This window comes from Boleophthalmus pectinirostris, unplaced genomic scaffold, assembly GCF_026225935.1.
Source record: "Boleophthalmus pectinirostris isolate CB_2022bp ecotype Guang Dong unplaced genomic scaffold, ASM2622593v1 HiC_scaffold_8, whole genome shotgun sequence".
In the NCBI taxonomy this organism is placed as follows: Eukaryota; Metazoa; Chordata; class Actinopteri; order Gobiiformes; family Gobiidae; genus Boleophthalmus; species Boleophthalmus pectinirostris.
In genome coordinates this window covers 4,553,595-4,567,822 of record NW_026571515.1, presented here as the reverse complement: position 1 = coordinate 4,567,822, position 14,228 = coordinate 4,553,595, and the positions used below count along the sequence as shown (strand labels likewise).

Genomic DNA, 14,228 nt, shown 5'->3' with positions numbered 1-14,228 from the left:
CCACGCCCCAATATCTTTGCAATTATCTTTTTTTTTTTTTTTTTTTTTTACAATTTTTGACTTTTCAAAAATCTCTTTCGGCCCATTTCGCCTGAGGAAAAGAAGCTGCCTTATAATTCCGCACACCTTGATATAGAGCGTTCATCTCCTTAGACCACACTCAAAAACACATCTCCGGATCTGCTTAAATCCAATAAAAGTTCAAGTTTATACAGCTTGGAGTTGGAGAATATGCATAAAACCCAAGATATGTAATAACACGCAGTGAATATTCTACGTGTTCCTTCATAGTTTTGGTTTGATGCCTTCAGAGAAAATCTACAATGCTAATGTGTCCAAAATGTGTCCAGACTTTTGACTGGTATCGTGTGTGTTCTTTTTTAATTCACTAAATGTTTGTATTTGTAGAAGTCGTCCGGGGAGTCCCAGTTGAGTTTGCGACAGACTCCTCGCCCCAGGACGATCTTTCAGGCCGGACAGACTCCCAACAGCAGCAAACCCCGAAGGCAGAACCGCAAACAGGACACGGGAGCGCTACAGGTGAGCTCATAATAAAGCTACGTTTACACAGAGCTGAGTATGTTCGCTCGACAGTAGGAGGGTACTTTTTTTATTTAACCAATCGCTGCTGTTTGGTCGTGACGTCTGTAATGTAAATCCTGCAGGAAGAAGGACAATAACATCTTTCCCCTTGATAAAATTCACCAAACATTCTCTTTGTTTTAAATCCTCGATCTCGGGAATCGTTGCCAACACAGAATGTCTGTCTTCGTCTACGTCCATCTCAACACTTTGTTTACTGTTGTGCTGTTCCACAAAAGGGACCCAGACCAATACGCTGTTAACTAAGAGTCAGACGAGACAGAATTTTCATGAGGCGAGACAAGACATGAGACTGGGTCCACGAGAACAAGAATTTTCAGTTTTGGTCTCATGATTTCTAATTGGTTTAAGTTCTTTATATATTGTAATGTGAATGGGTTTCATGTGGTGATAGAATTATAAAAAAAACTAGTGCACAGCCCGTAGAAGACTTACGGATTCCAACTGTAGCCAATTGTAGTCGCTCGCTACACCTCTCCGTGGTGTCAAAAGTTTTTATATTTACATGCACTGCACTCACCTGTACCATTAGGATGATGCCCTCCAAATATGAGATCTGGTGGATGTTGTGCTGTTCCACAAAAGGGACCCAGACAGACGCTTGAGTTTGACGTCATGGCTTCACAGCTCTTCACTGATTGGCCGGTGCGCGGTCTACAACTTCTGAGATTATTACAAACCATGTAGTGTATTCTGATTTCTGATCTAGTCGCTGGAGAGAAATAAGATTAAGCAGAGGCACTAGGTGGTGCCAGCCTGACCACGCGCACATAGCATAATTTTCAAAAAAGTTTTCGCTTACGTCAACCCGCATAAATATGCCATCGAACTTGTGGGTTTTTTCGGAAGGTTCAATGCGTGTCCTAAAAAGAAGCACAGGAGATGGAGAATCCGAGAGAACAGGCCACTTTATTTCAGCATTTCCATTGAGAGAGATTCAAGTTGATTACCAAGTACAACTGCCACCCCGGACGACGTCTCTGACCAACTCAAAATCAGGGGTAGCTTTATACTACATCTTGACAAAACATTAACTTGTTGATTTAGCATATACACAGCAAGAAAATGAACAATACTGCTGACCCAGTACACCTTATCATGGGTGGAAACATGCCACGGGGTCCACATATGTCAGTTTTTCTGCTTCGTGGCACTCAAAGTACAGAAAAACATGTTATATAGACCTATAGATAGTCATACGTGTTTTCCACCCTGTTGTCATTCCAAAGTCCATAATATTGGGTGAATTAGCATGACCAACACATAATATTTCCCACAAACTCCATCATAACTACGCCCGGATTATGGGCGACAGACAGCAGGTCCTCCCAGGTTGGACCCAAAACCGGCGACGTTGGCAGAGACGGCAACTGGGTCTTTAAGTAGGAGGGAGAAGTGGCAAAATCACTGACCTCCGAGCTCATTGGTCTCTGGTCATGGATATGATCCATTAGCCAGGCTGGTGCCACCTAGTGCCTCCGCTCAATTTCATTTCTCTCCAGTGACTAGGTCAGGAATCAGAATACACTAGACCAGGGGTGTCAAACTCATTTTGGTCCGGGGGCCGTATCCAGCCGACTTTGATCTCAAAGGGGCCGGATCAGAAAACTCATGTCATATAAACCCCAAAAATAACAATAAGTTCAAATATTTGTGCAGAGAAACACAAGTATATTACAGAAATCTTTTTTAATTGATGAACTCTTTCTTATTATAATATTATAATATTATGAACAACCTGAAACTTTAAGAAAAATTCAATTTCAACACAATGTTTTAACATGAACTTGTATGCAAATAGAAATAAGTCAATTTTTCTTGTAAAATCCTGCACTCGGCTCCACTTTTCTCATGTTGGACATTTTTCTGATGAGGGTGTCACGGTCAACAGTCAAAACGATCGTCCTTTAAGAGCGTTTGGAAAGAGACAAGTCTTCATTTGTGCTGCTCTGGTGGGAGGGGCCACGTACAGAGACACTGGAGACGCTGCTGTGATAAACACCACAGAAAATTAACAATATTTTAATAGAAAAGATCATTCTAATATTTTAGTAGAAAATCACCCAAGGGCCACATTAAAGGTCTTGGAGGGCCTTATGTTTGACACCTGTGCACTAGACTGTTCGCAAAACCCCCGGAAGTGTGAGTTTGGGCACCAGCCAATCAGCGAAGAGCCATATATTCTGTGTTGTCAACGATTGCAGAGATCGAGGATTTAAAACTGGAATAAAGAGAATGTTTGGTGAATTTCATCAAGGGGAAAGACGTTATTGTCCTTCTTCCTACGGGATTTGAGAAAAGCTTAATATACCAGTTAGCCCTGTTAGCGGCGCATTACATACGTCACGACCAAATAGCAGCGATTGGTTAAATGATAAAAAGTACCCGCCTACAGTCAAGCGAACGAATCCTAACACTGCGATGTCAGACGGTTTCTATGAAGTGAAACCGGCGAATGAATCAGATTAATGATCCATCAGCTGTGTCTGCAAACACATGGTCGCACTTTTGACGCGTCGACTGAACAAAACTCCATTTATTTCACTTTACACGCAAACGCAAAACTGGACTTTCCAGAATCTTCACTCTCGCCGGAGTTTTTAGAAAGATTCATTTTCAGGGGCGAATTTGCCGTTTGCGAGTAAAAGATGGGAACAAACACAAACGAAGGGAAATGTCTCCGTTTTTAAAAATACCCGTGTACGTGTAAACGGGGCCTAAATGTTAAATGTTGTGGGTATTACTGGGCTAATTCCTAATTTTTCTATCATTAAAAAACTAAATAAACTTAAACTTACATAAGTTTTTCTGATTAGTATTTTTGTGCTCGGTGCAACAGTGACGTTTAAATCTGTTGTTCTTATTATTCAGTTATATCCTAATGGGAAATCTGCTCTGTTTATTTGTACTTCAATCCGACTTTAAAACAAAAAGTACCGAAGCCAAGTCCTGCGCTATGAAGGAAACGATAAAACTATTAGATTGTCCACATTCCTGCTCCTGTGCGAAGAGCGACCGTTTTCTGGGTCATGACCTCACCTACAGCAGATGATGTTTCGGTTTCCGTTCACAACTTGTTCTTTGTGAATCAGCAGCTAATCGCTCTATAAAAAGTGTGAAAGACGAGTTTTCTCATGGAGGATGTCGGTTTTATTGTTGTTTTAGTGTTGACATCGTGCGTTCTGTGTGGTCCTGGTTTGATCTGAGCACAACCTGAAGCCAACCCCGTGAAACTGAAGAAGTAAAACCTAAACACATTTAGATTCTCATAGATTAACACGTGGGTTTGATTTTTCCAGTCGAACTTTTAGAATAAATGGAACTTCTGAGAGTAGTTTATTTGCATTTACTGTGTTTTTTTTTCCCCCCACGCAGACATTCAAATGCAGAGTCACCGTTGCCACATAACTCAGAGGTTCACAAATTTACTTTTTCTTTTTTTTCTCTGTCAGTTTGTATCCAGGAGAGCCCCGGCGGTGCCCAGTGTCCCTGAAGCCCCCAGTCTGGAGCTGATGGAGCAGGACTCGAAGGACTCGGCCCAAAGCAGCAGCACCTCCAGCTCCGAGACGCAGCCGGAGTATAACGTGAGTTTGGTTTTTGTTACTGATTTGGACCAGTAAAACCAGTAATATCGGAAAACTGCGTCGCTCCATTGACGGGCTCTAACCGACTAGAGAATTAAAGGTGCACTGCGTAACTTTTTAGGTTAGATGCTGTTGCTTTGACTGTTATTAATTAGGGGTGGAACGAGACAGAATTTTCACAAGGCGAGATGAGACACGAGACGAGATTTTGAATAATTTGCAATAATCAGATCAGTTCTGTTTTGATTCTGTGGAGATTCAGGTATCTTGGTCTTGTTTACGATTGAAGGGAGGATGGAGCATGAGGTTGACAGGTGGATGCCAGGTGGTGCAGTATGGTGCTGTATCGGACCGTTGTGGTGAAAAGGGAGCTGAACTGAAAGGCAAAGCTCTCGATTTACCGTCAGTCTATGTTCCTCCCCTCACCTATGGTCACGAGCTCTGGGTAATGACCGAAAGGACGAAATTGCGGATACAAGCGGCCGAAATTAGTTTCCTCTCCAGGGTGGCTGGGCGCTCCCTCACCCTGTTGAGGAGCTCAGTCACACGGGAGGAGCTTGGAGTAGATCCGCTGCTCCTCCACGTTAAGAGAAGCAGCTGAGGAGGTTCAGGCAGCTTTTAATAAATTTTCAAGACACCCAAAGTGCTTTACAGTTCATTATTCACTCACTCAACACTCAGCAGTAGTAAACTACTACTGTAGCCACAGCTGCCCTGGGGCAGACTGACGGAAGGTGAGGCTGCCAATCTGCACCATCGGCCCCTCCAACCACCATCGTCATTCACACACCACTTTCATACTAGACAATGTGGGTGAAGTGTCTTGCCTAAGGGCACAACAACAGTTTTTACGACTGGCCCATTATGGCTCCTGGAATTCCCAGTGGTCTCCCCTCCAAGTACTACCCAGGCCCGGCCCTGCGGAGCTTCTGAGATCTGACAGGATCAGGTTTTGACAAGCCGGTATGGCCACACATCTGTTCCAGATGCCTCCTGGGCGTCTCCCTCGGTTTTCTGGGCATGTCCCACCAGAAAGACGAGGAACGACCCAGGACAAGCTGGAGGGACTGTGTCTCTGGGCTGGCCTGGGAACACCTCGGGGTCCCCCTGGAGGAGCTGGAGGAAGTGTCTGGGGTGAAGGAAGTCTAGGAGTCCCTGTTTAGACTGTTGCCCCCGCGACCCGGCCCTGGATAAGTGGAAGAAAATGGATGGATGGATTGGTTTAATTTCTTGATATATTGTGTTGTGAATAGTTTTTAAGTGTTGATAGTTATAAAAATGACAAAATTGAGTCATTTTTATCATTTGCTTTTGATGCATTTAACAACCTTTATGCTTTAAACAGCCCATGCATCACTACTGATTCTTATATTCAGTTATGATTATTATACTCAGTATAGGCCTTATCATTTAAATGTTTAGAATAAACCTGGACCTGCTCCTCTATTTTGTGTTGCTCACTCTGCTGCTGCTCTAGAATTACAGAGTGGGACACAGAGGAGCTCTTCTCTCTTTTTTTCTCACTTTAAACTAAGTCATTATGGATGAAAAAGGCCTAAATATCCCTTTGTGGATCAGTGTTTAAGTGTGAAAAACACTGCACCTTCCACACGGCCCAGAGATGAATTAGACGTGTGCACATTTGATTACTGTATTTTCCGGGCTATTAGACGCGCTCTTAAGCCGCTAACCGCATCAAAAAACGACTGCGCACCACAATCCAGAGCGCCCTATACACGAATCCACTCGGATGTCCCAGTACGACTTCAGTAAACTACAAAGCCGCACCACCTGCAGAACACACACAAACACACACGGAGCAGACAGCGACCGCACAGCGAAACACACCCACAGACACACTCATCACTCCACGCCGACGAGGAACGGAACGGAGGAACGAACCGAAAAAGCGAGCGCAATGTGCCGCTTCTAGACACGACTGAACAACTGAGTCAGTGCGAACACGCCGACAATCCGTTGGTCCCAGACACACCCTCCCTACACGCCACAACTGAACAAAGCCCAGAGTCACCGTGAACGAACAAACAAACAAAACCACTCACCCATCACACTGTTGTGTTTCCTTTAAAGTCCCACGCGGTTTATTTATGAAAAAAGTTCGAAAAAAGACCATTTAATGACAGTGCGACTTATAATCCAGAGCGACTAATAGCCCGAAAAATACAGTATATTATTTCAGGATCTTTTTCTACCAACTTTAGCAGTGATTATTTGCATCAGTATTGGTCCTGTCACTACGAAATAAAAAAACTGAGACAGAGTTTAAAGTGTTTTCTGTCTGAATGTGGGAGCTACACGTCTCCGAGCAGCTGTAGACTCCTCCACACAAACTCCCCCACACAACTTTCCAAAACTTGAGTGAGGCGTGTAAACCTTTCATGCCCGTTCCAAATGTTCAGACGGAGGGTCAGTTCCCATGTGCGCACAGTCTCATGACAATTTGATCTCGCGAGATCTCGTCCCATCCCCAATATTAACTTAGTATATTAATAAGATATTCAAATTTGGGTGTTTTTATTGCTCGTTGCGATTGTGCCACATGTTACTGCGCTCCCTGTTTTACCTTTCATATTTACATGTCCTGTGTGGTACCTGGCGCCTGATTGGTGGGGTGTGGTCCCGTCGCTGTTGGACGGGTTTCTGATGTTCCTCGTACCTGGTTGATTGACGTCCCGCTCCTCCAAGTCCCTTCCTTCACATCCCATCACCTTGTCCAATAAAAGTGCTGTGCGCCTGTTCCTCCGGGCGGCTGGATGTCAGTTTCAGTTCGCCACAGTCGTTGATAGACTTGTGTTCGTCACATCCCTTTGCTACTGAGAGTTTTGAGACTCTAGGGGTCGCTGTTGACCTATAGTTTGTTTGTATTTGCCAGTTTGGCTCGGCCCTTGTGCATTTGTATTTTCTTTAAGTTATTTAACCCAATAGAGATATTTAGTTGTATTTGGAAATTTTGATTTATCGTATGTAAAACGGCTTTTTTTTTGTTGTTATTATACTTCCTTACATTTACTTTATAGGCGAGTTTCATTGTTGACAAAAGCGTGTTGCATGCTGGGAATTATTTTGATCGGCGGCAAGAAACACTAATTCAACATGACGGACGGAGCGAGAAAGCACGTAAAGGGTATTGATCCCGGTTATTTATCCACTCTAACGGCAGAGGACCCAAGACCATTTGACCAGAAATTGGTCATAAGCATCGACGGACGACAAATCACCCTTTTCAACCCCGACAAAAGTCTGGACCAAACCAAATTTCTGGTCGGAATCTCCAACTACCTGGACAAATATTCACTTGGGCGATATCCACAATGACTTGGTGGAAACTCCTGGGCCATTCACAGCAGAAAAGATGAAAACCTCCAAGAGTCTCGATGTGTTGTTGAACTTGTTGGAGTCCACGGTTTGTTAGGATCTTCTACGTTTGCTCTGCGGATGTTTGAAAGCCGTTTAATTCACCGTTAGTGGTTCTTTTCACTCAGAATACGAAAAAGACATTTTCCTTCTTCCGTGCTTCTATTTGTGCATCCGATAATGCAGCAGGAATTTACCATTATCGGGGATAAATACGTGAGGTTACGCACTGTGTTTGACGCTACCGTGTTTCTTGCCTCCGACCAAATAATTTCCCAGCAGCAACGCGGGCTTTTAATAACAATGACGTCAGCTGAAACTCCTATAAAAGCCACTTACCTTACATCACGTCTTGTTTGTGTTACTTTCCTTGGTCCCTCGCACTGGTTTGTAACACCACAATATGTGATATATCAGTTATTGTTACAGCTTTAATTTACATATTGTCTTTATTTTAGGGCCGGGCACGGTAATGCGTTAATTTTGCGTTAATTAAGTCATTATCGCCGACAATTATTTTAACGCCGTTAACGCAGTTTTTAAAATGTATTTATTTAACTGTAAACGTCTGTTTCTCACTGGCTTTTATTTTGAAAAAGTTCACCGTGAGCATTTCTTTAAGTTTGACGTCTTTTCTTTATTCTTTTTTCACTTTTTTTCTGACCACGTGAGATGCAACGTGTCCGAGCCTCCGCGAGCCGCCGGCCCGGTCACTGATTTACCCAGATACAACTGGAAGAAAAAATGTGGATTGGTCCATTTCCATTCTATTATATTAACCCTTTGTTTCCCAAGAGAAATCAGTCCAAGTTTATAACAATGATCTAGAAATTAATTACTAGTGTAGTGTTTATTACTCACTGAATAAAAAAATATTGAAAAAATATACTAATATACTCTACTTTTTAATTAATTGGTTTTGCGTATAACATGCGATTAATCACTTGAACTCATGCGATTAATGCGATTAATTAAAAAAAAAAAATTTGCCCAGCCCTACTTTATTTAAATGTTTATTTTAAAGTAATAAAAAATAATCAATTAATTAATAAAAAATAATTAATACTCTAATAACACCCAGCTTTAATACAAATCTGCTGCTTGATCTTTGGACTTTGCTGCCTTTAAAAGTAGATCTTGGATTGAAAAAGTTTGCCCACTCAGATATTTCAGAATAACAGGTCTCTGAATAACAGGTCTTTTAACTTGCATGGATGATTATTTGAACCACATAATCAAGTAATTATACGTTCACTCCAACAAAGAATTACAGCTCGACTAAAATTCCCTTTTGAGTCGCTGCACATCTTGAGGTTTGGTTCATTTTGACAAAATATTTGCTTATGAAAAAGAGGAAGTATTTGTGGTCGTCGTCCTCCTCCACCTGGCCTTGTGTGTGCAGCTGGCCCCACGCACACACACACACACACACACACACACACACACACACACACACACACACACACACACAGAGCAGGGCTGTTGGCTTTTATCAATGCTCCAATTCACTTGAGAGACGACGCCTGTATGCTGGTCTACCCCAACACAGGCCACGACACGAAAAAGTTCAGCCGGTTTATTTTAAAGGGCTCCTATTACTTTATTATTATTATTTTTTTAATCTTTTGTTGTTTCCTCATCACAAACGGACCCGGAGTTGTGTTTTCATTCCTTCGCCTGCGTATTTCAACAGTTCTCTTAGGGTTAGGGTTAGGTCGCTTTATTCGTACCTGTAGGTAAATTTGTTTTGCAGATTTAAGAGACAGGTTCCACATTTCATTCATCCACAAAACACACATAAAAACACAATAAAATGTTACAATAAAGTGTTACAGATGCTCCAGAGCAGAATGGTTTGTTCCATAAACAACCAATGAAAATCATCCAACACACTTGTCTAAAATCACAATAAATAAATCTTAAATATGTTAAAAACACACAATCTTAAATAAATAGATTACAATTTATTCATAAGTATGATAGCAGCCGGAATGAAGCTCCTCTTAAAACGATTCGTTCTAGATCTTGGGACTAAAAACCTCTGACCAGAGGGAAGCAGCTGAAACTCTGAGTTTAGTGGATGTTGCACGTCTCCCAAAATACTCTGGGACGTCGTCTGTAAGTGTCTCGAGTACAGAGAGTCCAGCGGCTCTGAGGATGAACAATCACCTTACTCGCCCATTTAACCAACTGATTCAGGGAGTTCTTGTTTTTAGCAGAAATGCTCCCAAACCACGAGACCAATGAAAATGTTAAAACTGATTCCATAAATGTTTTATAAAACAGTGTCATCATGGTTCTCTCTACACGGTAAAAGGACAACTTTCTCAGACAATGAAGGCGCTGGTGCCTCTTTTACACGCACCAGAACAATTATCGTCAAAACTCAATTTTGAATCTCTTGTGATGTCATGCGGTGATACAGGAAGTGCTCCACTGTGGGTTTTTTTTTTTTGTTTTTTTTGTTACTTTATTTTTAAGAAGGTTTTAGGGCATACAAAGGAATAATTAAGAAAATGTACAAGTTAAAACATGGACCAGCCATATAGATCACATACTGAAGAAAATGGGTGGTAGTCTGGGCATGATCAGACACTGTAGAAATGTCTCCCACAGTGGTCGCTCAAAAATCTACTACAGTCATTAGTTCTTTCTCAGATGGATTATGCATCTGTTATTTGGTCAAACACATGTGAAACTAACTTGTACAGGTTACAAGTCGCTCAAAATAAAGCAGCCCAGCTTGTTCTGAGCTGTTCGTACAGAACTAATATAATCAGTAGTGCTGTCATGCGATTAAAAAAATTGAGAGATTAATTAATTATGATCTGTAATTAATTAATATAATTAATCTCTTTTTAATCTCACCTAAAAATTGCTGAGAAAAGCCTTCAATTTGAGGTATTTTCATTTAAATTCATTATTACATTATTGTGGCAGATCAAAAGACTGATATAGAACAAAAAAAAGTGACTTTATAAAGTCATTTATTGTTTAACAAATCTCTCCAAATTGGCTGTTGAGCCCAAGTCTCCATGAATAAGAAACTGTTTGCTGTAAAGTAGCAAAGACGAGGAAATCTGAACATAATAACTTTTGTCGACTTAAAGACAATAAAAAGTCCAGTCTTTCCTTAACCAGATTAAAAATATTATTGATAGAGAAATGCTTTATATATGAGATCACTGGTTTTAGTCCTGGTTTAGACCTGGTTTAGTCCTACTTTAGTCCTAGTTTAGTCCTGGAATGGGTTAGTCCTGATTTTAGTCCTGGTGTTCTGGTTTAGTCCTGGTTTAGACCTGGTTTAGTCCTGGTTTAGTCCTGGTTTAGTCCTGGTTTAGTCCTGGTTTAGACCTGGTTTAGACCTGGACTGGTTTAGTCCTGGACTGGGTTAGTCCCGGTTTTAGTCTTGGTGTTAGTTCTGGTTTAGAGGTTCACAGGAGGAAGCGCGGTTTACGCCGCGTACGCGAGAAAACACGATCCACACGCGGCTCACGGGAGCAGGTCTGTGTCCACGCAGTAACTACGGAAGGAAACGTGGTCCACGCGTCTCAGGTTAATGACGATGATGAAGGTGTGTGTTTGTGTGTGTGTGTGTTTGTGTGTGTGTGTGTTTGTGTGTGTTTGTGTGTGTGTATAGGACAGTAGTGCAGACATCATGAGTCTATGCAGGTTGTTTTCACTAGTGACATTTAAGTTGTAGGCGATATTATATTTGTTATTTTCTTTTATATTTCACGTTGGGAGAATAATTTCCAAGACACGAATGCGTTTTTACCTGTGCACTGCTGCCTCTGTTCTACTGGCTCTTCCACCTCGTCCATGACGTTTACGTCGCTCTTACTGCGCGCGTTTTGTGTGGATTTCCGGCAATGAGTGGAATTACCGAAATAAAAAAAGTTATAAATGTGTTTTTGTGTGTGTGTTGTTGTCCCAACAACACATAAAAACAGATTTTATAATAAAGCAACTCGCATACAGAAACAGTAAAGTTTAAGATTAAAAATGAGATTAATGCGATTAAAAAACATAACGCGCTAAATATGACTGTAATTAATTAATCTCAATTAACGCAATAATTTGACACCCCTAATAATCAGTACTATTATTAGTTTGTACGACCATAAACGAAAACAAAAATCCTTAAATTTTTCATTCTCATTACTGTTTATTTGTACGATCATAAACGATAAACTTTTTTGTCGTCTTCATTAATATTATTAGTTTGCACGACCATAAACAAAAATGAAAAAATCCCAAAATTTTTCATTCTTATTACTGTTTATTTTGTACGACCATAAAACGATAAACTTTGTGCCTTCTTTATTACTGTTGTTAGCTTGTACGACCATAAAGTAAAACAAAAATTCTAAATTTTTTTATTCTTATTACTGTTTGTTTTGTACAATCATAAACGATAAACTTTTGAGCCTTCATCTACTCATACTATTAGTTTGTACGACCATAAACGAAAATAAAAAAATTCTAAATTTTTTTATTCTTATTACTGTTTATTTTGTACGATCATAAACGAAAACAAAAAATCCCAAAATTTTCATTCTCATTACTGTTTATTTGTACGATCATAAACGAAAACAAAAAATCCCAAAATTTTCATTCTCATTACTGTTTATTTTATACGATCATAAACGATAAACTTTTTTGTCTTCTTCATTAATATTATTAGTTTGCACGACCATAAACAAAAACGAAAAAATCCTTAAATTTTTCATTCTCATTACTGTTTATTTTGTACGACCATAAACAAAAATGAAAAAATCCTTAAATTTTTCATTCTCATTACTGTTTATTTTGTACGATCATAAACGATAAACTTTTGAGCCTTCATCTACTCATACTATTAGTTTGTACGATCATAAACGAAAACAAAAAATCCCAAAATTTTTCATTCTCATTACTGTTTATTTTATACGATCATAAACGATAAACTTTGTGCCTAAATTAATATTATTATTAGTTTGTACGACTACAAACAGAAATATGTTTCTGCATGTATGTATATGTTATGCATATGTGTGTAAACATTTATATAGAGTATATGTACTGGATATCTGTGATGTGTATATGTATGTTTGTATGTACATATGTGTATACAAGTGTATATATAAATAAATGTATTCTGATATTTTTGTCTAAATGTGAACTAAAATGTGTTCAGTTAATACTACTGATATGTATTCAGTGATATGACGACGGGGTTACACCTGCCGCGGTTTCATTGGCTGCAACAGAGTGATGTCATTATATTATTAGGTTCTTTTTTCAGACCAAGCGCTAGTCTGGTATCAAACAAAACTCTTGGTCTGAAAAAAAAAACCTAATGTAAAATATCGGAAGAACAAATGAATCTCATTGGACTAGAGTGATGTCATTAGTGGAGCCAGGAGCCTAAACTGGGGAAGCGAAGAAGATGTCGGCTTGAGCAGACGTGAGTGAAGACGCTGCACCAAACTTTGAAAAACTTTTCAAAATTAACTTACTTGGCTTCATCTTCAGTTAAACTTGTTTTATAATGAGTCGCCGCGGAAAAACGGAGTCACCACGAGTGCACCTCCTAAACAAAGCCCTACTCGTGCGCTGTGAGACCCCGACTTTACTGACAATATTCCATGGAAAAATGTACGGACATGACCTCACAAATGTCAACACCAACAAGCAAAGAGAAATCTGATACAAACTTCTACATCGCTGTTCTCCACTAAACATTCTGTACATTTGCGCGAACTGAAAAATGAATTGTTTTTTTATGGAGGTAACGACATTATAACGTGACTTAAGCTGCGTTCAGACTGTGGCGGCAAAAAACACGCTGGACGCCTCTAGTTGGAGCCTTTGTGTTTGAGTTCAGACGCCCCTGATGCACGGGAGAAAAATACTTGACGTGCGTCGAGGGTTTCCGCTGTGTTCTACGAGTGCCTTGTTTACCCGGTCGAGAGAGTGACTTTAGTCCTTAGACTTTTTCACGGAGAGCATGTGAACAAGATATACAAGCATTTAGAGTGTCTTACTCCCAATTCTGACTGAGTGGAGAGTGGTTGTTTTCTTGGAAACTCCGACTGGACAGATGGAGTAGTGACGTCAGCCTGACAGCAGTGTGCGGCAGTCCTACATAAATATTTATTTATTTTAATCAAACGTCTTTAATGACACGGCACTGTTTACTGTTTGATTTACTTGTCGCTTGTCGTCCGTGATTTGTTGACACATCCGACGCCAAAGGTTCCACTTTTTTAACTTCTGACGCCGACACTCTGGGCGTTCATCCAGATCGTCGACGCCAGATTTTCACCACACAGACGCCTGAAGACGCACCGCAAAAACACAGAACACTCAAGACCAGACATGTCAAACTCAGGCTCGGGGGCAAAATTTATATTTGGCCCACGAGATCTTATCAAATGTTTTAGAGCTGCCCGCGGGCTACAGACAGACTATAGAGACAATTTATTTATTTAAAATTTTGTTATTTTAATATTTAGAAAAGTTTTAATAAGAAAAGGTTTAACATTACATATGGGCCCGGTCAAGCAGAAGTAAACAACAAGGCCAAAAATTCCAAGTTAATGCATCTGATATAAAAATGTATTGAACAGATACATATGTACTCTAGTTTATCAAACTGTTGACCTTTTTTCTGTACCATTT

The 14,228-nt window shown here is 40.3% G+C and overlaps 1 protein-coding gene across 1 annotated transcript in view; it reads left to right on the top strand.

Annotated features, from left to right (window-relative positions):
* Positions 1-14,228, top strand: part of dnmt3bb.1 (DNA (cytosine-5-)-methyltransferase 3 beta, duplicate b.1) — a 134,468-nt gene that overhangs the window by 74,868 nt on the left and 45,372 nt on the right. The window contains exons 5-6 of the mRNA XM_055165658.1: positions 409-540; positions 4,056-4,187. Of these exons, the coding sequence (XP_055021633.1) occupies positions 409-540; positions 4,056-4,187 (264 nt within the window). The remainder of the gene's footprint in view (positions 1-408; positions 541-4,055; positions 4,188-14,228) is intronic.